The 25,583-nt window shown below is 45.0% G+C and overlaps 2 protein-coding genes across 3 annotated transcripts in view; both read right to left on the reverse strand.

The window, feature by feature from the left end:
- Positions 1 to 5,252: 5,252 nt before the first annotated feature.
- Positions 5,253 to 25,583, reverse strand: part of LOC132221370 (acidic mammalian chitinase) — a 147,592-nt gene continuing 127,261 nt past the window's right edge. Inside the window, exons 1-11 of one of the 2 annotated variants that reach the window (XM_059675644.1) lie at positions 12,715 to 12,874; positions 11,239 to 11,268; positions 10,499 to 10,700; positions 9,218 to 9,274; positions 8,348 to 8,513; positions 7,924 to 8,048; positions 7,624 to 7,747; positions 7,148 to 7,333; positions 6,581 to 6,700; positions 6,327 to 6,468; positions 5,253 to 5,586 (exon numbers count right to left, since the gene is read on the reverse strand). In XM_059675644.1, the coding sequence (XP_059531627.1) occupies positions 5,333 to 5,586; positions 6,327 to 6,468; positions 6,581 to 6,700; positions 7,148 to 7,333; positions 7,624 to 7,747; positions 7,924 to 8,048; positions 8,348 to 8,513; positions 9,218 to 9,274; positions 10,499 to 10,700; positions 11,239 to 11,268; positions 12,715 to 12,808 (1,500 nt within the window). In that variant the 5' untranslated portion in view covers positions 12,809 to 12,874 and the 3' untranslated portion in view covers positions 5,253 to 5,332. Of the gene's footprint in view, positions 5,587 to 6,326; positions 6,469 to 6,580; positions 6,701 to 7,147; positions 7,334 to 7,623; positions 7,748 to 7,923; positions 8,049 to 8,347; positions 8,514 to 9,217; positions 9,275 to 10,498; positions 10,701 to 11,238; positions 11,269 to 12,714; positions 12,875 to 25,583 lie in introns of those variants that run through there. The other variant, XM_059675645.1, reaches the window with a different exon arrangement.
- Positions 17,729 to 22,413, reverse strand: LOC132220551 (acidic mammalian chitinase-like). Its single transcript, XM_059673743.1, has 9 exons — positions 22,145 to 22,413; positions 21,591 to 21,647; positions 21,328 to 21,493; positions 20,901 to 21,025; positions 20,601 to 20,724; positions 19,536 to 19,721; positions 18,956 to 19,075; positions 18,702 to 18,843; positions 17,729 to 18,060 (listed from the first exon to the last, which is right to left on the reverse strand). The coding sequence occupies exons 1-9, from the start codon at positions 22,219 to 22,221 to the stop codon at positions 17,795 to 17,797; spliced, it is 1,263 nt and encodes a 420-aa protein (XP_059529726.1). The 5' UTR covers positions 22,222 to 22,413; the 3' UTR covers positions 17,729 to 17,794.

Raw genomic sequence — 25,583 nt, forward strand, 5'->3', positions numbered from 1 at the left:
TAGGAGGCAACAGAACGCGTGGCCCATACACCCTTGGGCCCCTAAGGATGACCCTGGAGTCCACACTTACTGGGATAGTATTGTATGCCCAGGATGGTTTTACAAATCTAAGGTAGGGTTTCCAAAGAAGTGATACTGAGCCCTGGAGGATATTGGGGACACTCGTGGAGCATTTGACTTGTTGAAAATTACTGGAGGGATGCCCCTGCTCAATGGGCCAGGGAGGCTGGACACCTGGCCGTGCCCAGGCTCTTGTCCTACCTAACATTCAGTGTCCTGCTGGACACTGCTGGGCATTTCTGCAAATAATTGGCTGTACTTGACATATAGCATCAAAACTGTTTTGTAAATAAGAACTAATGCAGACAGCCCAGTAAGATAGGAGAAGGTCATTATGCATTGAGTAGCATTCTGTCTACTCAAATTGCAGTAATACTGATGGTAAAGAAAATGTAAAGAAATCTTGACATTGCTCGATAACTTTCACTTTTATTAATATTTCAGGTAAAATTAATATTGTAGGTACCCACCATGTATTTGAAATTCGTGTTTATTATTATTATTATTATTTTACTTTTAGTGACATGAACATGTCTTACAAAGGACTTTGAACATATGACAACCTGTTTCCTCGTTGGCAATTTGGTGTGCTTCCAACTAATCCTCTGGCTGAGAAGAGATAAAAAAGCTACACTAAATAAAATATTTGAAGACATCAGAGATATACCAAGCAAGAAAAAACATGCACCTTAGCCGGCTTGGCTCAGTGGATAGAGCGTCAGCCTGCGGACTGAAGGGTCCCAGGTTTGATTCCGGCCAAGGGCACATGCCTGGGTTGTGGGCTCGATCCCCAGTAGGGGGTGTGCAGGAGGCAGCCGATCAATGATTCTTTCTCATCATTGATGTTTCTATCTCTCTCTCCTCTCTTCATCTCTGAAATCAACAAAGAAATACATTTAAAAAAGAAAAAAGAAAAAACATGCAGACCCGAGCTCCCAGACAGAGGGGAAGCCCACAGTGCTGAACCCAGCAGTTGGTGCTGCTCTTCCCTCTGAATATTTGCTAATGAAAAAGCTGGCTGCAAAGCAGAAGACTTGAGCAGAACTTTGCACAGTGTCTGAAAGCTGGGGGGCAAAAATTAGGCTGACCCTGGAGGAGGGAGAACTGGGAAACACCTTGGGCTTGTAGTTGGGACCTTAAAGAAATAAACCCTAGTGATGAAGGTGTCCATTTATAATTCTGCTCTTTCATTTTTTTAAAAAAATATATTTTTTATTGATTTCAGAGAGGAAGGAAGGGCGAGAGATACAATGATGAGAGCGAATCATTGATCTGCTGCCTCCTGCTCAGGACCGAGCCCAAACCCTGGGCATGTGCCCTGACTGGGAATCGAGCCGTGACCTCCTGCTTCATAGGTCAATGCTCAACCACTGAGCCACAATTCTGCTCTTTCATTTTCCTACACTGCTTCTATGAAATGGCATCTAACCGTCTCTCTTAATTCTATACTTATTCATTAGTCATTATATGGTGCAAGAGTCCGACTACTTCATTGTCTTCTAAAGTAGTCAAATCTGTCTGGCCGATGTGGCTCAGTGGTTGAATGTCAGACCAGGAACCAGGAGGTCACAGTTCGGTTCCGGTCAGGGCAGGTGCCTGGGTTGTGGGCTCCATTCCCAGTCGGGACATGTGCAGGAGGCAGCCAGTCAATGATTCTCTCTCATCGTTGATGTTTCTATCCTATCCCTTTCTCCCTCTTCCTTCCTCTCTCTCTCTGAGGTCAATAAAAAACATACAAAAAACTTAGTCATATCTGAGTATTTATATGTTATTTTATTAAGAATTATTTTTTCTCCTTTACATTAAAACTATGGCATTATGTTGTTTTTGAAAATATATGTGGTAGGTAATGTTACCCATGAATTTGATTTTAGGATAAAATAATTGCAAAATAATGTTTCAAAATGTTACAAATAATTTGTTACTCAAAGCAGGACTTGGGTCTGAATAGGATTGAGAACCCATGACCCAGATTCTGCCAGAGGACGGATGTATCCAGTTTGGAAGAGAGGAAAATAAACTTTCTCAGTCCCACCTTCCAGTCTTTCTTAAATAGCAGCCACTCTCCTCCCGGGGGAGAAGAATGAACACAGATTTTGAAGCCACTCAGAACTGGTTCCCAATAGGGCCTAGTCAGTCGTTTACTAGCAACGTGACCTTGTGGAAGTTACCCAATCTCCCTGAGCCTTGGTTCATCTATAAAATGGCTCTAACCATTTATGCCTCTTAAGGCTGCCATGGAATGTAGGAGACACCATGGGACAAATCTTGCACAGCAAGGCACTGACCTATAATTGGAATTTAACAAATGTCCAAGGCACTTCCAATCCATCACCTCCATGCCCAGGGCTACAGCTAACTCCAAGGGTACCTTCCTACAAATTAAAGAACCAGTGCCCTTGCATCTGGGTGGGTGCCACCCCGTGTCAAAGCTCATGACTTGGTGAGAGGAACACTTCCCCACGCCCAACCCAGATCAGGGTCCTGATGGAATCCTGTGCATACCCCACCTCTTTCCAGTTAGACGCCAACATTGAAAGAATGAGTTTTCATAACGTACTGGTGTTCGAGATTTGATCACTGAAGCTCCAAAGAAATGGATGGGTGATCACATTTTTCTTCTTCCTTTTCTTAGGCAGACGGGGTAGCGAGATCGTGGAAGAATTCCAAGAAGAATCTCTGGACAAGACCTCCTTCTGAAAGATACTTTCTAAAGTCCATTTTTCCTTATGCCTAAGCTCCATGAGTCACTACTCTCATAAGTGGACTTCAACCAAGAAAATGAAGGCTAGAACCTAAACTGGCTGCTAAGCAATAGCCCCACCTTCGAAGTCCCCTTTCAGGTCTTTGTGACATGACTCTCCTGGAACCGGCACATTGTGGTGTAAAGGGAGCCGGGAAGGCCTAACATTGAAAAGCAGCTCTGCTAATGATTATCTACATGATCTTGGGCAAGTTTTCCACCCAATATCTCAGTTTCCTCACCCGTAACACTATGGATATTGTTAGCTAGGAGCTTGTTAGCTCCTACCTCCCTTTCTGCCTTCTTTGATTTATTCATTTAACAAGTACCTTTTAAACTCTTGTAATATGTCAGGCACTGCTTTAGGCAGTGGGAAAAGAGCACTGCACAGAAATCCATGTCCTCATAGAGGTGAATTTTTCTCCAGGCCTTGCCATTCTTTGGCTAGAAATGTAATTATATTTATAACGATACCCAATTTTACTGACTCTTGCCTTCACCTACTCATTGAGGACCCTCGTCTCCCATTTTTATGTCTTCAACCTCCAAGACATGTCACGTGAGGGCTCAGAAGTTGATGCATTGGCTGCAATCATAGGGAGCATTTTTTCCCTGTGTTCTGTGACGATATTCCAGCGCCCCTTTATCAATGTTGAATTGTCATCACCCCTCCGTCCCTGCTATGCCCTTCTAATGGCTTCCGAGCTCACTTACACTAAAATGCAAACTTGACCACTGTCTTTAGTGCCTAGAACATGAGCTGGCACATAATAATCAGTAAGGCCCTAGCCAGTTTGGCTCAGTGGATAGAGTGTTGGCCTGGGGATCAAAGGGTTCCGGATTCCATTCTGGCCAAGGGCATGTACCTTGACTGCAGGCTTCTCCCAAGCTTGGGCCCTGGTTGGGTTGCATGCAGGAGGCAACCAATTGATGTGTTTCTTTCACATCAGTGTTTCTCTCTGCCTCTTCCTCTCTCTTCCATTACCCCTAAAAATCAATGGAAAAATATCCTCAGGTGAGGATTACCCCAAAATAATAATAATAATAATAATAATAATAATAAGAAGAAGAAGAAGAAGAAGAAGAAGAAGAAGAAGAAGAAGGAGAAGAAGAAGAAGGAAATAAGTAAATATCAGTAAGTGCTGTGAGCTCCTGAATGGTCGTTACCCAGAAGGCTGCGAGTGTGTGCCTCATCACTACCAGAATGCTGCCTTTCACCACGAGGACATGGAGGTCTGTGCCAAAGGAGGCAGTAAAATGCAGACACTTTGGAACCAGCTGGCTTGTCTTTGGATCTGGCTCTGCACCTTATTAGCTGTGTGGTGTTGGGCAGGTCACCTAATTCCTCTGTGCCTCAGTCTCCTGGAATCCATATTACTAGTATATTCCTCACAAGGTTGCTGGGAGAATTAAATGAGTAAATAGACGAAAAACAGTTAAAACAGAGTTTGACCTGTAGGAAGCATGCCAGGAAAAAAACAGGAGCCATTGCATTCCTTTTTATTAGTCAAAGTTCTTTTAGTTGCAAGTAAAAGAAAGAAACTTGAGCCATCTTAAGCAGCAAAGAATTTACCATGTAGTTATAGGGGCGTTTCACAGAGTCCACAGGCAGAAATGCGTCTGGGCCTCAGGAAGGAGCTAGAATCCAGTTGGAAAGCCGTTGCTAACTGTTCTTTCTCCATGGTGCCTTTCCTCTGTAGTTCCCCGTTAGTGTTCCTGCTCTGTGTCCAGGGCAACTTTCCATTCTCAGTCTCTCACCACAGCTCCAGAGCTGACACATTACAGGCACAGACACTCAGGAACCAACAACCAGTCCTTGTTCCCTGTTGCATATTCCAAGAGGTGATCATCTGACTGGCCCTGTGGAGTCTGATGTCCACCCCAGTCAACCAGCTAAGCCAGGGGAGGACATGATGCGGTGCAAGCACGGTGGTTGGTGACCACCACTATGGGTTCAAGGAGGGGGGCAATCTCCTGAGAAAGGGACACTGCTGGCCCATGGGCTGGGCAGACACCCCAAAAGGAGACCACTGCAGAGGTCTTCCCGAAGCTGCCAATCCAGGAGGTGCTGGACTAGCTTGGGGACCTAGGACACATTAAGAGAATTCCCTGGTCTTCTGCTCTCCGAGTGAGCCGAGCAGGCCTGTGCCCTCTAATCTCACGGAATCACTTTGGCTCCTTCCTGAGGACAGTCACTAGGTGACAGACCGATCTTCGTCATGTCCACATCCCATCCCAGCACCAAACCTTCAAACCTTTCCACCTGACAGCCTCCAGCCTTCCTGCCGATCCACGCAGGCAGACAGAGCACGGTGTGGTCATCTCCACCACGTCCTCACGCACTCGCTTCCACCCCTCCACTCCATTTTGCACAGCCTGCATTTTCACATCTAGAGAGGTTTCCACCCAAATCACTTACACCAAGGCCACTTGTGTTTTGACTGATGGATTTTATTGCAGAACTCCAGTTAGAAGCAAGATAAAGAAAGAAGACTGTTCAGAACCCTAGGGGTTGGAGACTGCTCAGGTTTATGGCCAGTTGCAGCAAGAACAGCTGGGGTCAAAGACAAGCCCGGCCTGGCAGTTCTGCTGGTATGTGATTCCATTCAGGCAGTGCCAGAAGGCATTCCTGTTGTCTGCCACAGGGTAGAGGCCATCGGCTTTGTCAGCACAGAAGCCAGTGCCCCCACTTCCGGTCCCACTTCCACTTCCGCTCCCGCTCCCGCTACCAGTGCTGGGAGCAAGAGTTGTTGGTGTAATGGGCTCAGAGGGGGTGGTGCAACCTGGAAAGACACAAGAGCGGACTAGTGACTGGTAGGAGCTCCCAGCTTTGCCTAGAGGTGCAGAGACTAGTAGACCTGGGGGTGAGGCCTGGATCTAGTTAGCTCTGGATCCCTACAACTGAAAGGGTCATGGGATAGCTCCACACTCAGTAAGGAAAGCTGTCATTTTAAGCCAGCCTGGTTTCTAAGTTTATTAAGTTCGATCTTCCCTGACGATATCAAAATCATTAAAACAAATTTACTGAGCGCCCAAATGTGAAAAAGACTTGTCTAGGATCTGAGTATAAGTCCTGAGCAACTAAGCTCTAAGAGAAAATCTGGGAAAAGTTCAGGGAGTTGATAATTTTCCTGAATTCCAGATTAGAAATATGTGAGCACTACTAACGCTTTCTTGTTAAATCTCCCCAGAGGGGCTGAAAGAGACTTTTAATAAAGGGATCACAGAGAAGTAAATGTTTATGTTATAAGGTCAGCCTCATTTCTTGAGGTTTTGCTATACCTTTAAGACTCAGCAGACCTGGAAAACCCACCCAGGTAGGCTTGGTTTCCCATAAGAGCATGGCATTTCTGTCATGGAAGTTCAAGGGTAGAGAAAGACTTTAGCACCTATCTCTCAAAAGCAGGCAAATGAAATGGGAAAATGCCCCCTGGTCAATGGGGATGGGCAGATGTGAGAACTATCTTTTGAGTTGGAGAAGGAGCATTTATAGATCCCTGAACATCCTCCTGCTGTCACTCACTTCCACTCTGCAGGCCCAGGGCGTCCTTCAGGGTGGTGGTCAGGGGGAATTTGCCCTGGTTGCAGAAAGTGCCCGTGAAGTCATCCAGATCGATGGCCCAGACCATGGCCCCTCCAAAGTTGTTCTTCTTCAGCCAGTCAGCCTGTGGTAATTACAGAGAAATCCAATGAAGTGCAGACATCAAGGCCAGCCTGGGGCTCCAGGGCTATGGATGGGAACAAAGAGGCAACAACAATCCATAGAACACAGTCCACCTTGATTTTGAAGCTCTTGGTGTTGTCATAGCCAAGCCACTCATTGCCTTTGTAAGCGTAGGGGACATCCTGGGCAGCCTCCCACACTTCAGTGGCGCCATTCTTCAGGAAGGGGCAGATCTAAGAGGAGGTAAGGAAGAGGTCAAGAGGTGGGCAAAGTGTCCATGTAGCAGGGGTAAAGGGCATGGGGGAGGGAAATAGAGAAGGGATGCATGAAGCTCCTTGAAAAGGAAGGCCTAGAGCTCTATCAGCAAATTTCTCAGTTCCTTTAGGATGTGATCCTTTGTCACATGTGGGTCATTTATTTTCAATGTGGGAGAAGCTCTCAAATCAAAGAATGCCTTGGCAGGCAGCGAGCAGTGTCTGTTCACTGATGTAATCTCGCTGATGGTATCTCTTTTTCCTACTCTCTCTGTATTTGGAATCCAGACTAATGTGCCACATGAGTGCTTATCTTGCCGCCTGTAATGAGCCAACTACTTGTTAAGTGAGCCAAGATGTGTTGGATTGTTTATATTGTTAAACCTATGGCCTTTCTCTGTCTCTCTCAGATGGCCGGGAGCATACCTCATAGTAACCCCAGAACCCAGACTGCCTGGTGTAGGGCCCAGCAGGGCCAGGGCCAGTGATCGGAGCCCCGATCCCATGGTTGGAGGGGTTGCTCAGGATGTAGGTGTGTCCATAGGTTGGGAATCCAACGATGAGCTTCTCAGCAGGGGCCCCGTTGTCCTTCCAGTAGTTCATGATGTAATTCTGCAACGGCAGCAGGGTAGAGAGAGGCCCCACCAGGCTGATGGCCGGGGCGTGGTGATGTTAGACCCCTGTCCTAGCAGGCAAATTGTTTGTTTGATCTTAATGACAGAGGATTTGTTAGTATTTTTAAAACACATTTTGGTGGAATTATAGTTGACGAGATTTGATTAGCCACTTAAGGGAACAGTTATAACAAGTGAGACATCTGCAGAATCTATGTTTGTCCCCAAATCCCCGTGTGATTTAGGACACCATCTCTGGTCTGTATATATGTCTGTATAGGGACTCACCACATTGAGGTAGGCATTGCTGCCAGTGTCGGTCGGGTATTTGTAGAGGGGGCTGTTCTCTCCAGTGTAGCCCTCCCAGGAGCCATGGAGGTCATAGGTCATGACATGGATGTAGTCCAGGTACCTGCAGTCCAGGTAAAGCAGGTAAAATCATCTCTGATGGTCATCTCCCACACCTCTGCAGGCAAAGATACCCCTCCCAAAGCCTCCTCAACAAGGTCCCTGAACAGCAAGACAGACTAAGGATGAGCGTCTCTTACACGAGTGACACAGAGGAGCTGGGGACAAGTGGTCACTCACTGGGACAGCTGGGGGATCTCATAGCCAGCCTGGATGTTGGAGATGCCACCAGCGACTGCGGCAGTGACCATCAGCCTGGGCTTGTTGACCTGCTTGGCCTCCTGCTCAAAAGCTTCACGCATTTCCTGTGCAAGAGTAGGAGAACGTCTATGAACGTGAACTCTAAGTTGACGTTCATGACTATTCTTTGAATTAAATTTAATCAATCGTCCATCTTTCCTTCTTCAGCATTCTCACGGCAATAGGGCATCCAGGTCCTTCCTTTCCCACTGAGGTTGCGGGAGCTGGGTTTTCTGTACAGCCTCAGTGATCTTGCACATGAAATGGGTTGTGTGCTCTCCAGAAACTAATACTAAAGAATATTGAATGCAAACTGGAATTTAAGAATGAATTTGAATTAAAAATGACATGGAACACAGCTCACCTGCACCAGGACAGTGAAGAGGTGCTTGTCCTGAGGCGGGCTCCCCCGCGAGCCAGGATACTCCCAGTCAAAGTCCAGCCCGTCAAAGTCATACTGGCGCAGGAATCTGATGACCGAGGCGATGAAAGTCTGGCGGTTCTCAGGAGTGGACACCATGGCAGTGAAACTACGGGAGACCCCAAGAGGGCAGGGTGAGGGCTTGCTTCTGTGGTCCCGACACCTTGTCGTAATATCAAACTCCCATATTTTTGCCTCAAAGCTCTTCACCAGGATCCACAGCCCAAATAAACATACGTTCCTGGTTTTCTCCTGTCCTTACATTGTAATCACTGCTGTGCCCAGCCATGGTACCTCAATGTGGCCTCTATTTTATTGATCCAAATCTGACCTTTCTGCCAAGTTGCGCTGGTTGCCTTGACCACCTGCCTCCCTCTGCTCATGCTCACAGCTCACTGTGATCTCTCTCCAAATAGTCCCCCAAGCACATTTGCCCTCAGCCAAGTCTCACTCATTTGCATGCCTTTCCCTTCCCTTCCCTTCCCGCAGAAGGTAAACAGAGAAAATTGCTCCAACACTTTTCTCCGGGGCTGTGCTCTTGAAAGTCTTTAAAAGGAGATTGTTTTTGCAATCCCATTAACTAAACCTTGATGAATAGGATGCCAGAATTCCCTCCCACATTTAAATAACTAAAATCAATCGCATCCTATTTATTATTGAGGCTCTGGTGTAGTAATTTATTTTAGCAGCATATCTGTTTGTTGTGCATCCTTAATACCCTGTCTTAGACTGTGAGGTCTGAAGGGACAGGGGTCACACGGGCTACCTGTTTTCCATAGCAAATAAGCCCCGGCCTCTCGCATAGGGACTCACGGGGCAGTTCCGAAGTTCCAGCCCCCGATGGCCAGGAGCGTTTTCAGCTGGCTGTTCCTGTAAAGCGAAGGATAGAAAAGAGAAACTGCAAAACCCAGGAGCCTCTCTATTGAAACTAGCATTGCTTTGGTATCGGGCCCCGTCTTATACCTTGCCCTTGCCTTGACATGCTGCTATATTGCAAAACAACTTGCCTCCACTCCCGAACACTTCCTTTGTAACAATTCTTTGTGTTGTGATCATCATAAATTTACTCGGGGCTCTTTGGGGAAAACTAAATTATGGGAATGGGTTGTCTAAAAAAAAGTATGAATTGGCGACATTTTTGAAATATATATCTATATGTAGCTATCTATATCGATATCTATAGCTCTATCTATCTACCTACTAGTATTTATCTATCCACCTGTCAGCATAATGTGCTCATATTCAATTCCATCAGATGAAATGGTAAATGTGGCTTGAGCATAGTTACTTTCTCAGCTTCTATGTGGCTCAGAATTACACGCCTTCTCTGGAATAGTAATTCTCAAACGTCAGTTTATGGAAGAATAAAGTGCAAGGGTCAGAGTGGGAGGGCACCATGAAATTCCAGAGGTTCTGCAGCAGTTGGACTGGGGTAGGCGTTGACATTTTTATCAAGTGCCCAGGTGATTTCCATACACGTAGTCAAATGGACCACATTTCCAGAAACACCAGTCCAAAGGGTTCACCTCCTCTTAGGTAGCAGAGCTTACCTGGAGCAGCTGCACCCAGAACAGTGCTACTCCTAATGGAGTGCTGCTTCTCCTACATATAACTAAACCGAACAAATCAGAAATGAAAAGACAGTAGGGTTTTCGTTTGTTTGATTTGTTTTTTTACACAAACTAGAACTCCATTCACATACAGCAAATTCTTCTGTTCTCTTGGGTTTGACGATGTCTAATCGTTTATATCCTCTGCCTTCTGATCTGAAAGTAGCTGAGACGGCTTGCAGTTTACTGGGTCTTAAAAAACATTGACAATGAAAGGAAGAAACACAACTAATATGTTTCGAATACCTGCTAGAGCAGGCAATGTGCTGTGTTACATATATCCCTGCTCCTTAAAGTGTGGCTCCTGGGCCAAAGCATCAGAAGCATCAGGGAACTTATTGGAAATGCAGAATCTTGGTCCCCACCCTGGACTTGCTGAATTGGAGCTGCATTTTAGAAAGATGCCAGATGATTCGCTTGCACATCATGTTTGGGAAGTTCTGAATTGAGAGATATTCAATGAGATATTTCCCCCTTCTCTTACTTGTTTTTCAGGCCATTGAAAGCCCGGTAGAGGGTCACGTCATTCCATTCGATGGTGGTGATCTCGTTGTTGTGCATCCCGGCAAAGGCGTAGATCAGGTGAGTGCAGAGGCAGGGGTCGATGTCATCGGGCGTGAAGCGCCCCAGGCCTGGCCGGTACTGGGCCCAGTTGGTGAAGTAGCATATCAGCTGGTAGGCAGAGCCTGTGGGCAGTAAGGAGTAAGGACAGTGGCCTGGTTTGGACGCTACTGAAACGTGCCACGGGTCTTGTTTCCCTCCCTTTGCCTCAGATGCCCCGTCCCTGTGTGTGAGCACTCTCGCAGATGAGTTCAAGGATTCTGACTTGGGAACTAGTGGGCGACTGGGGGTTGGCTATTTTTAACTTCGACGAATTTATATTGAGATCTTGTATAAACATGGGCACCACTGAAGAAAAGATGCCCAGGAGTCCTATGAAACCCAGTGAATACTCGTTTCTAACTGTTAGGTGGTCATGCTGACGAAGACAACATGGCAGCCAATCCTAAACCCTAGATTTTCCCAATGTCAAACCCACCCGTCTATGAAGTAGATCGTAGCTCTCTTTCCTAGTATGGCTTATCTCTTGATATACTTTTGAAAAAAGTATTGGAATATTTAAAAATCACATATATTAGCAGATAATTGCAATAGGAATAATAGATAAGAGTTTGAGGTTTATGGCAGGAAAAGATTATGCCAAAGATAAAATCCAGGACTTACCTAGCTGAGCATTCACCAGAAGGGCCAGACCTAGAGAGAGAGAGAGAGAGATAGAGAGTGAGAGGGAAAAAATAGAAAATAAAAACAAAAACTTATACTCTGGACCGGTCGCCTATCCTGTAGAATCTAATTCTGAGGACTTGTATGCCATCCTCTTTGTCAGAGGTTGTTACAGCCCAAGAGGCACTAAGGGGTTATGCCAAAGAGTAGGCTTCTCAGTGAAATCACTAATAGATTACCCTTCCCTCCTCTCAGTCAGAAATGGCTACAGCTCTCTCTTCGTCCACCTTCCATGTCAGATAACTGTCACTGAAGGCAGAGTTCAAGTCTACCATCTATGGAAGATCTGTTGACGGTAATTACCTGAAATTCACTCTGTTGAGTGGCTACACGTACATATACACTTCACCCCCCTGAACTGGGATGAGTACAGCCTTCCCCAGACAAGGCATTCTCCGAATCAGTGAACTCAGTATCTCCTGGAGCCTGGGAATTTTTTTGTTTGAACCAACTTTTAGGAGCCCTTATTGCAGAAGAGAATGAGAAACCGTGAGGCCAGACGCCAGATCCCTCTCCCTGGCTTCTATCAAAGTACTTGCAATATGATTGTTTTATAAATTGAGCTAGAGGTTTCATTTAGAAAAGGTTCTGAAATATATATATCTCACAGCTTGAGAGCATCTAATAAACTATGGATGCAACTTGGCTCTAAACACTTTATTGAATCTACCACTTTAAATAATTGAATTTCTAACTGTAACATTTTTAAAATATATTTTTTTATTGATTTCAGAGAGGAAGGGAGAGGGATATAGAAACATCAATGATGAGAGAGAATCATTGATCAGCTGCCTCCTGCATGCCCCTCATTGGGGGTCAAGCCAGCGACCTGGGCATGTGCCCTGCCTGGGAATCAAACCATGACCTCCTGGTTATAGGTCAATGCTCAACAACTGAGCCATGCTGGCCAAGCTCTAACAGTGACATTTTTTAAAATACATCAGCTGCTCAGTAGGAAACTAGGGGATAAAAGAGAAATAATTCTGAAAACATTAGAAAAAGATAGCTTGCGTAACTGTCTCAGTCCCTACTGATTTTCCCTCCTGAAAGCTAGACCAAGGACACAAGCATGTACATAGAAATAATATCAATTAAAAAGAGGGGGTGCAGAAAGATGAATGGAGGAAAGGAACGACCCAGCCAGAAATGAGAGAGTGAGACAAACACTGGAAAACAATAGCCTTTCTTTTAGGTCCATGGGATTATTGAAGATGGAAATGTTACCAGAATCAATTAAGAGAACAAGAGGTAGGCTGGCTTGTCTATGTCAGGATTCTCTTGGAAATTTGAAATGATGAACGAAGAACGGAAAAGGATTGAGGTGTAACGTGAAGGCTGCTTCCCACCTGCCAGATCCTGAGAGAAAAAGCTATCAGCGGAGGCAGAATAAGGCGCCATCTCTGATTACACACCCACCTGTGAGGAGAAGAAGCTTTGCCATGCTGCTGTCGGTACTGGTCCAGCAGGGCCCGGATTGGCTTTTTATGCCGTGCGGGCTGCTGGTTATCATGAGGGCTTCCAAATGGAGAACATTTAACCCAGGTGTGCCTATCGCTTATCAGGAACCAACAGACCTCCTTTCCTGCAAACACCGCTTGGTGGACCTCCAACCTCCGTTCTCCCACCACCACTCTCCCTGCTCCCTGAGGACAGAACATGCCGTGGCTCCCAGCAGGGTGGCGGAGACCATCACCATGGAAAGCACCAGCTTAATAGCCTTTTTGGCAGTTCCCAGGGTTGATAAGCATCTGTTTCACCACGCGGTTAGGTTTTTATGTTGTGGACATTTCGTGCCTAGCACCAAAGCTTGTGTTTATTGGAAAGTAAATAATGAAAGCCTTTGGAAGTTATTAGCTGTTCTTGAACTTTCTAATGGAATTACTTGTATGTAATTTGTACAATCAGTGCCTAAGGGACATTTCTACTTCAGGTGCTGCTTTTTTGAATATTCTACCCACTCTGGAATGACCTTAAGTCATTCTTTTTTTAAAAAAAATCCTCACCTGAGGATATTTTTCTATTGATTCTAAAGGAGAGTGGAAGAAAGAGGGAAAGACAGAGAGAAATATCATTGTGAGAGAAACACATTGATTGGTTGCCTCCTGCACGAACCCTGACCAGGGCCCAGGCCCAGGGAGGAGCCTGCAACCAAGGTATATGCCCTTGATCAGAATTGAACCCGGGACCCTTTGATCTGCAGGCCAACACTCTTATCCACTGAGCCAAACCAGCTAGGGCAGGGATGGCGAACCTTTTGAGCTCAGTGTGTCAGCATTTTGAAAAAGTCTAACTTAATTCTGGTGCCGTCTCACATATAGAAATTTTTTGATATTTGCAACCATAGTAAAACAAAGACTTATATTTTTGATATTTATTTTATATATTTAAATGCCACTTAACAAAGAAAAATCAACCAAAAAAATGAGTTCGCGTGTCACCTCTGATACGCGTGTCATAAGTTCGCCATCACTAAGCTAGGGCAACCTTAAGTCATTCTTATACAATAATTTTATCTAGGAATGTATGAGTCCCTACATATCCCTTCCAAAGGTCACAGAATGCTCTCTAGGGTTCCACAGTTCCAAATTACCTCCAGAAGAGGTGGAAACATATTTCATGTTGCTGATAGAGACGATGGTGATGATATTGAAGAGAATCTCTTTTGATAGAAATATTTGCAACTTGACTATTTCTAGAATTTCTTGTTTGAAATCTATTTCAACCCACCTTTTCAAAAATTATCCATTGTTTTATAATAAATTTCTGCTTCAGCAAAATGACATATTCATTATCCCTAAATATATCACATGCATTTGTTCTCACTATCCCTCTATCCTTTGCCTGTAATGTCTTCCCTTCTCCTCACTGCCTACCCTGATTTTTCAATTCTTCAACACCCAGCTCAGATCCCCTCGTTGAAGTTCAATGGCCTCTCCTTCCTCTGAAATTCTTTATAGACTCTAGTATATATTGTCTGTACTGCTTATCGTCCTGTGACAATACCTGGAATGCAGATGGTAGGCATCCCCATCATGGGATGTCAGCACCTTAGCAGACTTATTGTGAATCCAGACAAGTTTGATGAAGGAAAGGACAGGGCACTTGGATTTTCATTTCCATCAGGACTGGTCACAAAATGACATTCAAAAGAATGGAGAGTGGATGCCGAGTGGCCAAAAAACAATGAATGTTCATCAGGGGTCTCTACTCATTATTTAATTTACCTATGAAAAGAATTCTTACTATCAGCCCAATTTTGTAGATGAGAAAATGGACCAAATCTTAAGCACCAGACCCAGGGCTCAGTGCCAAGATTAGCTGCCTCTAGAATGAAAATCTAACATTCACACTGCGCTACCTCCTTATAGGAATTGAGTAGGCTGGTTGGTGGTCTAGGTAGAACTGGAATAGGCATTTTCCTGAGACACCCAGGAGAATAATGTTGGGACTAAGAGCCAGAATTGTGGCAAATCATGGTTAAGTCAAGGACTTGCAAAAACAAGCAGCAAGGCAGTAATCCCAGGTTTATCCTATTTGACTATCAGGTCTAGCTGCTGTGTAAACTTAGTGAAGTATTTTCTGTTGAATTTGGCACCCCTGGCGCCATATGAGTGACCTGCAGATAAAGAATCCTTTCTTAATAGCTCCTTAAACATTCCAGGTGAGTCCCCATCCAGCTTGCCTGCCATCTGAGCACTTGTGTGTTGGAAAGAATTCCCATCCTTATGGTCATACAATAGTTGGAGCACTTTCTTTGCACCAGCACCATGAAAGGAATGGCTTCTCAGTGCCCACGTGGCAGAGTTCAGGGCCCAGAGCCTGTAAAATAATGGACACAGCTGCGATTGGGTAGGCCATCAACAGCCAGGTAGAGATAGCTGCGACCCAGGTTGCTCTCCACTCATTCCTTAGCACAGGGTGCAATCTGACTTCTCAGTCACCAAGAGAACAGGGCTAGGGGACTAGAAAGGGAAAAAAGGTACCTGGATTCGGTTCTCAATCCACAGTTTTTTGGCACCAGAAAACTTTCTGTTTTATTTTTCTTATCTTAGACTCAAATAACATTAAATATATATATATATTTTGGGGAAAAAACATTTCTACTATAATTTACAAAATTATTTCTGTCTGGCTCGGCTGGTCTGGCTCAGTAGTTGAGCGTCGACCTATGAACCAGGAGGCCACGGTCAGGGCACATGCCCTGGTTGCGGGCTCGATCCCCAGCGTGGGGCATGTAGGAGGCATCTAATCAATAATTCTTTCTCATCATTGACGTTTATATATCTCTCTCTCCCTCTCCCTTCCTCTCTGAAATCAATAAAAATATATTTATAAAAAATTATTTCTGTCTGGCTATCGATTCTTTTGTTTATACATATAATGGCTAATGGTTATATAATATATAACTAAGTAATATAGTTGATAAAATTGATCCTCTAGAGAACTGTGTAGTATTTTTGATGTCTTAATTATATACATGTATTATATTGACCAAAATGAAATTTAACTTAAAAAGAGATAAAGGCTGAGAATTAAAAAGAAGATATGATTTTGGTGGTAAACATGAACAAAATGAAAAAGTAGCTTAAATTTTCCAGACTATAATTTGTTGTTAAAAACTAAGATCCCTGGCCATGTATGAGGAGCTCAGAGTTAACATAAAAAGATGGAAGCTTTTTCTGTAAGATCAGGAATAAATCAAGGATGTCCCTTTCCCACTCTCTTCAACATGGCACTGTAGGTCTTAGCCAGAGGAATGAAGCAACAAAAATAAATTAAATTTTGCACAGCAAAAGAAGCAATCAACAAAATGGGAGAAAATATTTACATGCCATATATCGGATAAGGGATTAATATCTAAAACACATAAAGAACTCATACAACTCATTAACAAAAAAAACCCCCAACAAACCCAAGCACAATTCAATTTAAAAAAATGGGCAACTCCAGCCAGTTTGGCTCAGTGGACAGAGTGTTGGCCTGTGGACTGAAGGGTCCTGGGTTTGACTCCGGTCAAGGGCACATGCCTGGTCAGGGTGTGCGCAGAAGGCAACCAGTTGATGTGTTTCCCTCACATCCATATTTCTCTCTGTCTTTCCCTCTCTCTCTCTCTAAAAATCAATGGAAAAATATCCTTGGGTGAGGATTTAGAAAACAAAAAAAATGGGCAGAGAAAGTGAATAAATATTTTCCAAAGAAGACATCCAAATGGCCAACAGGTGTGTGAAAAGATGTTTATCATCACTAAGCACCAGGAAGATGCATATCAGAAGCACAGTGACATGTCACCACACACCTGTTAGAATGGCTCTCATTGAAAGACAAGAGATAACGAGTATTGGCAAGGATGTGGAGAAAAGGGCACCCTCATGTACTGTTGGTAGAAATGTAAATTGGTGCAGCCACTATGGAAAACAATATGGAGCTTCTCCAAAAAATTAAGAACAAAACTACTACATAATCCAACAGTCCACTTCTAGATATATCTCCAAAGGAATGAAAGCACTTTGTCAAGGAGACCCCTGCACCCTCTGTTCATAGCAGCAGTATTTATAAACCAAGATGTGGAAACAATCTAAGTGCCCATTGATGGATGAATTCAACCTCCAATTTATCGAAGTGATTTAAATTCTTAAGTTTATTTTAAATAATAAAGCTTAATTTGTTTGGGTTTAGCTCAAGAAATTTACATACAACCTCCCAACTTTTACATGGGCCAGGCTCCTTGCTTTAAATTGCCTTCCCAGAGTACCCCATCTCCTCTGTCTCACAATCCCTCCTAATCCTCCCCAATCCTGCTCAAACCCACTTCCTCTCTTATTTTCACATATAAATTACCTCCAAATATTCACTATCACATCCCTTGAACATCTAGAAATAGTTCTCTAAAACCGCAATTTTCAACCTTTTTCGTCTCATGGCACACATAAACTAATTACTAAAATTCTGCAACACCAAAAAAAAAAAAAATAGGTATAATTTTTATTCATTCACACCCAATAGCTATTGTTGTGCTGTCTGTTGTCATTTTTTTTATTTGACGTTCTCAGGGAAAAGAGGTCAGTGCATCTGCCTAAATAGTCAGATATTGCATGTTTTAAAAATTCTTGGCACACCAGTTGGAAATCTCTGCTCTAAAGGAATGTATAGAGACACGTTTGTTTATGGGTCCTTATTATTTGACTCTTACATCCTTGTCTCCTCCCATCCTCCTCTGAGCACATGTTTTGAGAATGAAAGGACCAGGCATCTTCCTTGAATCCCTCTGCTCCCTCCACCCAGCACCCAGGAGAGAGCCGTGCCTGATGTGGGTGCTCACCATAGAAACCACGTGGCTGGTGGGCTGGTGGAGCTATGTATGTCATTGGGAGACTGGGGTTAACTACATTCAAGACCCTACAGGAAAGAAGTAGAAGCTACTGCACAGTAATGCTCAACCCTTTATTGTACAACAATTTCTGAGCTGGAATGAGGGAGGTGGTGTCTGGCAAAGACATCACCAGTTGCAGCAGGAGCAGGAGGCATCAAAGACCAGGCCGGACTGGCAGTGCTGAATGAAGGTGTGTCCGTTCACGCAGTTGTAGAAGGCGTTTTTGTCAGTGGGGTCGGGGTACAGGCCACTGGCCCTGTTGGCACAGAATCCACTGCCACCGGGGCTGCTTCCTGAGCTGCCACTGCCGCTGCCGCTGCCACTGCCGCTGCCTCCACCTGTACTGGGAGCCTCGGTGATGGGAGCAATGGGCTGGGCCGGGGCTTTGCAACCTAAAAGAAAGAAGCCAGATCCTGAGCCCCCCTGCTTTCTGTTAGCGCGTCTGATGCGTGAGAACTAATATCCTGGATTTGCTTCTTAGCTCCTCCTTCCATGTCTGTGCATATTTCAGTCTCCTGATCTAGTATGCCTGCCCTCCCCTCTCCTCTTTGCTTATCAACGAACTCCTTCTTCATCCTTCAAAGCATAATTCGTCTTTTTTTCCTCCTTCCTAGTTCCCCTGATGCATTGAGACCTTAATGACATAAAGTCACAAGGAAGTTTCTTATCCCTTTTCTGGGATTTCACCATAGAATATCTTCTTTGTTATCTAGCTTTGAAATCTCATCCATAGTATCTCTCCCATTAGATTGTAAGCTTCTATAGCGTAGAGGTTGTGACTTATGTATTCAGGATCCTCTGTCATACCTACTTAGTGCTAATACCTAATAGATGCTAAAATCTTGCTTGTGAAATGAATCATGGATAAAGGAATGGTGAAGAACCCTGTTTGTTCTCCCCACCATTATTGAAACATCACCAAGTACGAATAGAGCAATAGTCATCAAATCCCTTGGACCATGACTCCTTGACTTTCAAGAAAGCTTTGAAATGTCTCTCAAGTTTGAGGCTTAGGGTCTCAACTCCAACTCACTTTCGCTCTGCAGACCGAGGGCGTCCTTCAGGGTGGTGGTCAGGGGGAATTTGCCCTGGTTGCAGAAAGTGCCCGTGAAGTCATCCAGATCGATGGCCCAGACCATGGCCCCTCCAAAGTTGTTCTTCTTCAGCCAGTCAGCCTGTGGTAATTACAGAGAAATCCAATGAAGTGCAGACATCAAGGCCAGCCTGGGGCTCCAGGGCTACGGATGAGAACCAAGAGGCAAGAACAATCCATAGAACACAGTCCACCTTGATTTTGAAGCTCTTGGTGTTGTCATAGCCAAGCCACTCATTGCCTTTGTAAGCGTAGGGGACATCCTCAGCAGCCTCCCAGACTTCAGTGGCGCCATTCTTCAGGAAGGGGCAGATCTAAGAGGAGGTAAGGAAGAGGTCAAGAGGTGGGCAAAGTGTCCATGTAGCAGGGGTAAAGGGCATGGGGGAGGGAAATAGAGAAGGGATGCATGAAGCTCCTTGAAAAGGAAGGCCTAGAGCTCTATCAGCAAATTTCTCAGTTCCTTTAGGATGTGATCCTTTGTCACATGTGGGTCATTTATTTTCAATGTGGGAGAAGCTCTTAAATCAAAGAATGCCTTGGCAGGCAGCGAGCAGTGTCTGTTCACTGATGTAATCTCGCTGATGGTATCTCTTTTTCCTACTCTCTCTGTATTTGGAATCCAGCCTAACGTGCCACATGAGTGCTCATCTTGCCGCCCGTAATGAGCCAACTACTTGTTAAGTGAGCCAAGACGTGTTGGACTTTTATATTGTTAAACCCCTGGCCTAGAGAAAGCCACCTTTCTCTGTCTCTCTCAGATGGCCGGGAGCATACCTCATAGTAGGCCCAGAACCCAGACTGCCTGGTGTAGGGCCCAGCAGGGCCAGGGCCAGTGATCGGAGCCCCGATCCCATGGGTGGAGGGGTTGCTCAGGATGAAGGTGTGTCCATAGGTTGGGAATCCAACGATGAGCTTCTCAGCTGGGGCCCCGTTGTCCTTCCAGTAGTTCATGACGTAATCCTGCAACGGCAGCAGGGTAGAGAGAGGCCCCAGCAGGCTGATGGCCTGGTAATGAGTTATTAGCCCCGTGTTTGTGTATGGTTGTGCCTGCTGCACAGTGTTGTAGAGCATCACTGATGTATCTACTGAAGTGGTTTGTCCTTATCTCAACTAACTTATTTTTTTTTAAAATATATTTTATTGATTTTTCACAGAGAGGAAGGGAGAGAGATAGAGAGTTAGAAACATCGATGAGAGAGAAACATTGATCAGCTGCCTCCTGCACATCTCCCACTGGGGATGTGCCCACAACCCAGGTACATGCCCTTGACCGGAATCGAACCTGGGACCCCTCAGTCCGCAGGCCGACGCTCTATCCACTGAGCCAAACCGGTTTCGGCACAACTAACTTATTTTAATGGCACGCCAATATGAAAGCTTTAGGTAAACTTTTCCCATTCAAACCATGAGTGCAGGACTAAGTTCTTTTTTTCTCATGATTTTCCTGGTATGATCTGTTGGTGAATGGCTGAAATTCTGCATGGCATACATGTGCAAAGATTGGAATAGTAGAATTAGACAAGGCAACCGGGGAATAGGAAGACAGGAAAGATCAGAGAAACAGTTTGTAATTTATTGAAATATGAGTAGTAGTGCCTCATTTTCTTTTGTTAAAGAAGCACTTGTTATTAATCTTCTTTCCTATCTGATAAAATTGGCAGTTTGGTGTTAATTAGTTGGTGATTTTTTTTTTTGTAAATGGGAACTAGTTAATTAATTATAGCAACCTGATTTTCCACTTGAGAACCTGACTAAATTTATGATGCCTTTTGTCCCCGAATCCCCATGTGATTTAGGACACCATCTCTGGTCTCTATATGAGTTTGTGTAGGGACTCACCACATTGAGGTAGGCATTGCTGCCAGTGTCGGTCGGGTATTTGTAGAGGGGGCTGTTCTCTCCAGTGTAGCCCTCCCAGGAGCCATGGAGGTCATAGGTCATGACATGGATGTAATCCAGGTACCTGCAGTCCAGGTAAAGCAGGTAAAATCATCTCTGATGGTCATCTCCCACACCTCTGCAGGCAAAGATACCCCTCCCAAAGCCTCCTCAACAAGGTCCCTGAACAGCCAGACAGGCTAAGGATGAGCGTCTCTTACACGAGTGACACAGAGGAGCTGGGGACAAGTGGTCACTCACTGGGACAGCTGGGGGATCTCATAGCCAGCCTGGATGTTGGAGATGCCACCAGCGACTGCGGCAGTGACCATCAGCCTGGGCTTGTTGACCTGCTTGGCCTCCTGCTCAAAAGCTTCACGCATTTCCTGTGCAAGAGTAGGAGAACGTCTATGAACGTGAACTCTAAGTTGACGTTCATGACTATTCTTTGAATTAAATTTAATCAATCGTCCATCTTTCCTTCTTCAGCATTCTCACGGCAATAGGGCATCCAGGTCCTTCCTCTCCCACTGAGGTTGCAGGAGCTGGGTTTTCTGTACGGCCTCAGTGATCTTGCACATGAAATGGGTTGTGTGCTCTCCAGAAACTAATACTAAAGAATATTGAATGCAAACTGGAATTTAAGAATGAATTTGAACTTTTAAAAATGACATGGAACACAGCTCACCTGTACCAGGACAGTGAAGAGGTGCTTGTCCTGAGGCGGGCTCCCCCGCGAGCCAGGATACTCCCAGTCAAAGTCCAGCCCGTCAAAGTCATACTGGCGCAGGAATCTGATGACCGAGGCGATGAAAGTCTGGCGGTTCTCAGGAGTGGACACCATGGCAGTGAAACTACGGGAGACCCCAAGAGGGCAGGGTGAGGGCTTGCCTCCACAGTCCTGACACCTTGTCATAACATCGGTGTAGGAAGTCATCTTGCAAAACTTACGGGGCAGTCCCAAAGTTCCAGCCGCCAATGGCCAGCAGAGTTTTCAGTTGACTGTTTCTGACGGGAAAGAAGCAAAGAGTGTGTCAGAACAAATGGAAAGAAAGAGAAATCATTTCAACATCACCTGGTTTCATGATTGCTCAGCCAGGAGAAGTCTCACGCCAACTCTCATACTGGTTTCTTCATTCTCACCCATTCCTCCTTAACTGTGGGAGCGGTGGCGTTAGATGGCGGACACGGTGTGCTCATCAGTGCCAGCTTCAGGTTGCTTCCAAGTAGAAGGTTGTTCCCACTTGAGTCCATAGCACTTGGACCTTTCTAAACTTCCCTTGGCAACTGAGCTAGACTTCAGTTGATGACCCCCTCCTGAGGGCCAGCCATTGCCCTTAAGTGAGGGTCACCCCTGTCATGGAAACTGTCAGAAAGCTGGCAGTTTATCTGTGTGCTGCTTGTTGGCTGTTTGGAATTTCAGCCTGGAGGCCACTGTGGAAGGTTTCATCCAAACTATTCTCAAAGGTTAAGAGATTTTAAACTTCAGTCCTTTCATCACTTACTTGTTTTTCAGGCCATTGAAAGCCCGGTAGAGGGTCACGTCATTCCATTCGATGGTGGTGATCTCGTTGTTGCGCATCCCGGCGAAGGCGTAGATCAGGTGAGTGCAGAGGCAGGGGTCGATGTCATCGGGCTTGAAGCGGCCCAGGCCTGGCCGGTACTGGGCCCAGTTGGTGAAGTAGCATGTCAGGTGATAGGCAGAACCTGGTCCCCAGAGGCAGAGGTGAGAAACAATGAGACAGCAAGCTCCCTGGGGATGACACTGTCTCTGATTGCCTGAGAAACCACAGACTTCCAAATGAGTTGGGAGCGGGGAGATGTGCCTGGGATCCCTGTGTATTGTGGCCAACCCATAATTAGCAGGCAATTTAGGGCTGAAGATATCTGTCAGAGGTAGCTCTGTCCCTCAAGAGAGAATTAAAGACCCTTAGAAATCAGTGCCCTTTGCTGAGATAAAACCTTAAAGCAGTAAACTCTGATTTAAATTTATCCTAGTCCAGTGGTTCTCAACCTTGGCTGCACATTAGAATCACCTGGGAATCTTTTTAAAATCCTGATTTATGGGCCTCATCCTCCGAAAATTCTGTTTCTTTGTTATTAATGTTGTGGCCCCACCCCATAACAAAGAAACAGAATTTCCAGAGGATGAGGCCCAGAAATCAGGATTTTCAAAAGATTCCCAGGTGATTCTAATGTGCAGCCAAGGTTGAGAACCACTGTCCTAGTCCTTTCAGCATGCTAATTAACACTAGCAATCACTAATGCTCACTTAGCATTTATTTACCAAGCACTGCTCTCAGTAATTTATTTAAATTCATTCAATAATCATCACCAAAATCCTATGAAGTAGGTGCTACTATTCTTCCCATTTTACTCATTTGGAAACTACAATCCAGGTAGGATGATGGTATTAGTCTGTGTAGCACGTGTAGCTGTCTCCCTGAGTAATAACTTCACTCAGAAGGAAACAAACCATCCCCTCACAGTCAAGAGTTCTGGCTCCAGGTTTAGATTCTGCCCTGACCTCCCTATATTTCCTGGGACAAGTCATATGATAATTCATTCTCTGCCTTAGTTTACTGGGCTGCGAGATGGATGTAATGCCTTTTCCTCCTCTCAGCGAATAGTTGTTTTATAGACTCAGTGAGATGACAGACTTGAAAATGCTTTTAACAGAGCAGACGGCACCATGAAGATGCCTGGTCATGTTATTTTTTATTAACATTTATGTGTGAGACCACTGTCTAGTCAATATTAGCGTTGGGGTTTTAGAATGATCCCAATCCTTAACTTGGTTAAGGAATTTCCAACTCTCTAAAAAAAATTAATTAATAGTCTTTGTTTTAGGTAGAAGGACGGAGGGCCATGCTGAGTTTCCAAATGATGAAGAAACGAAAAAGGAACAATATGGGGGTCCCTGCCAAGAAGCATACATACCTATCTCGGCTGTCAGCACAAGGAGCAGACCTTAAAGCAACAGAGAGAACAATGAGCTGGAGGAATGCGTCTGCGGACACAGCGGCCTTTCCACACGGTGCTTCACGAACAGTAGCATGTTCCCTACGCTTCACTCTTCGAGTCCTTTTAACACCTCTGTACCCTCCAACCTTCTGAGGCCAATAAAGTCCTAAGGTCTCTCCTAGAAGCCCACTCCCCTCTACTCCCACTCACAAGACCACTAAAGGGCCATGAGCCTTGAGGCTTGGGGAAGGGAGGGGAGGGGACCGCAGAGCAGTGGGAGACCTATCACCAGGGAAGGAACAGTGTCCCTGTGCTTTCCCCAAAGCGATCATCTCTGGCGATTGGGTTGAGTTCAAAGGTTTTAAAGGGGCAGAAAAGCAGGAGGGAGAGAGTGGCTCAAGGGCACAGAGTAGCGGTGGTTCCTTACCAGTGAGGAGGGTGAGCTTGGCCATCTTGCCTCAGGGGTAGAAACTCCCTTGTTCAGCCTGCCTTTTATACTCCCCTCCTGTGACTTATCAGTTTCTCATTTGTCGTAATTGCCTCCAAAGTCAATGTTGGTATTGGTAGTGCTCAAAAACCTCAAACCCATTTAAGAACCCATTATTGACAGAGAAACCATATTATCTTGATTTTACTGTACAAGAAGAAAGGATTGGGCTCAAGCCCAGACACCATACTAATAAGCTCCATTACGGAATAGCTTACATAATTCAAAATGGTTTTGTACAGTGGGCTACACTCTGTGTGGAGAGCGCTAAGTGGCTATTTCACCCTCATCTATTGGTAGCAAATGGTTTCCGTGGTCCTTTCCAGAAACAGGTTAATATGCTCTCACTCTATCTCTTTCCCCTGATGCTAGAATATCTAACAGCCTTTTTAAAAAATAGAATAAATGTCCAGATACTCAAATTTCCTATGTACAGTTTTCTAGAATGCATTTGCCAGAAGACTAGTCTGCACTCTGAAGATGTTCCTTCCTTGTTTCCCTTTTCACAACTGTTATTCTCCTCCAAACAGGAGGAGAAGCAGAATTTGAAATGTGAGTCAAGAAGGAGTGTAGATTTAGCTCTTTCCCTCCAATGAGGCAGCCAATCGACAGATGCAGGTCTTTGTGAGACACTGATGGGCAAGATCATCGCCCTTGAGGTTGAACCCAGTGCCACCATTGGGAATGTTAACGCCCAATTTCAAGACAAGGAGGGCACCCTGCCCAGCCAGCAGCATCTGATTCTTGTGAGTGAACAGCTAGAGGATGGCCACACTCAGACTTTACCATCCAGAAAAAATTCACCCTGAACCTGGTGCTTTGCCTGCTAAGTGGCATTAGTGAGCCTTCCCTCCTCCAGCTCATTCAGAAATGCAACTTCCACAAAATGATCTACCCCAAGTGTTTCCCTTGCCTGCACGTCTGCGCCGTCAAATGTTACAAACCACCACCAACCTCCACCCTAAGAAGAAGGTCAAATGCACGCCCTCCAGCCCTGCAGGGTGGCCTCCTGCATAAGCCCCATGGGTGTGAGGTCTCAGTAAAGGTTCCCTTTAGTTAGTTGACTAGAGTAGTAAAAAAAAAAAAAAAAAAAAAAATAGGTTTAAACCTAAATACTCTAGTAATTACATTAAATGTAAATGGACTAAACATTTTAGGTTGTCAATATATCTTCTTGTTTAAAAAATGCTTAAGTATATGCTGAGAGTGTTGTCATGTCATAGGACTTAGCATATGGGAAATCAGGCAGGACATATTTTTTTTAATTGTTTTATTGCTTAAAATATTACAAAGGGTATTATATATGTCTCCTTTTTTTCCCCGCCCTTGACAATCCCCTGGCCTCCCCTACCCCCCAGTGTCTTATGTCCATTGGTTATGCTTATATGCATGCATACAAGTCCTTCGGTTAATCTCTTACCCTCCCCTCCTGCCCCCCAACCCTCCCCAGCCTTCCCGCTGCAGTTTGACAGTCTGTTCGAGGCTGCTCTGCC

This window comes from Myotis daubentonii, chromosome 18, assembly GCF_963259705.1.
Source record: "Myotis daubentonii chromosome 18, mMyoDau2.1, whole genome shotgun sequence".
NCBI classification, from domain to species: domain Eukaryota; kingdom Metazoa; phylum Chordata; class Mammalia; order Chiroptera; family Vespertilionidae; genus Myotis; species Myotis daubentonii.

Bases quoted from the DNA above. Each gene is read 5' to 3' on its own strand.
- LOC132220551 (XM_059673743.1), bottom strand. From the start codon at position 22,221: ATGCGCAACAACGAGATCACCACCATCGAATGGAATGACGTGACCCTC. The intron at 20,725-20,900 runs GTGAGTGACCAC...CCTGGACTGCAG, and splicing joins GAGATCCCCCAGCTGTCCCA to GTACCTGGATTACATCCATG. The intron at 18,061-18,701 runs GTGAGTTGGAGT...TCTTTCTTTTAG, and splicing joins CCTCGGTCTGCAGAGCGAAA to GTTGCAAAGCCCCGGCCCAG.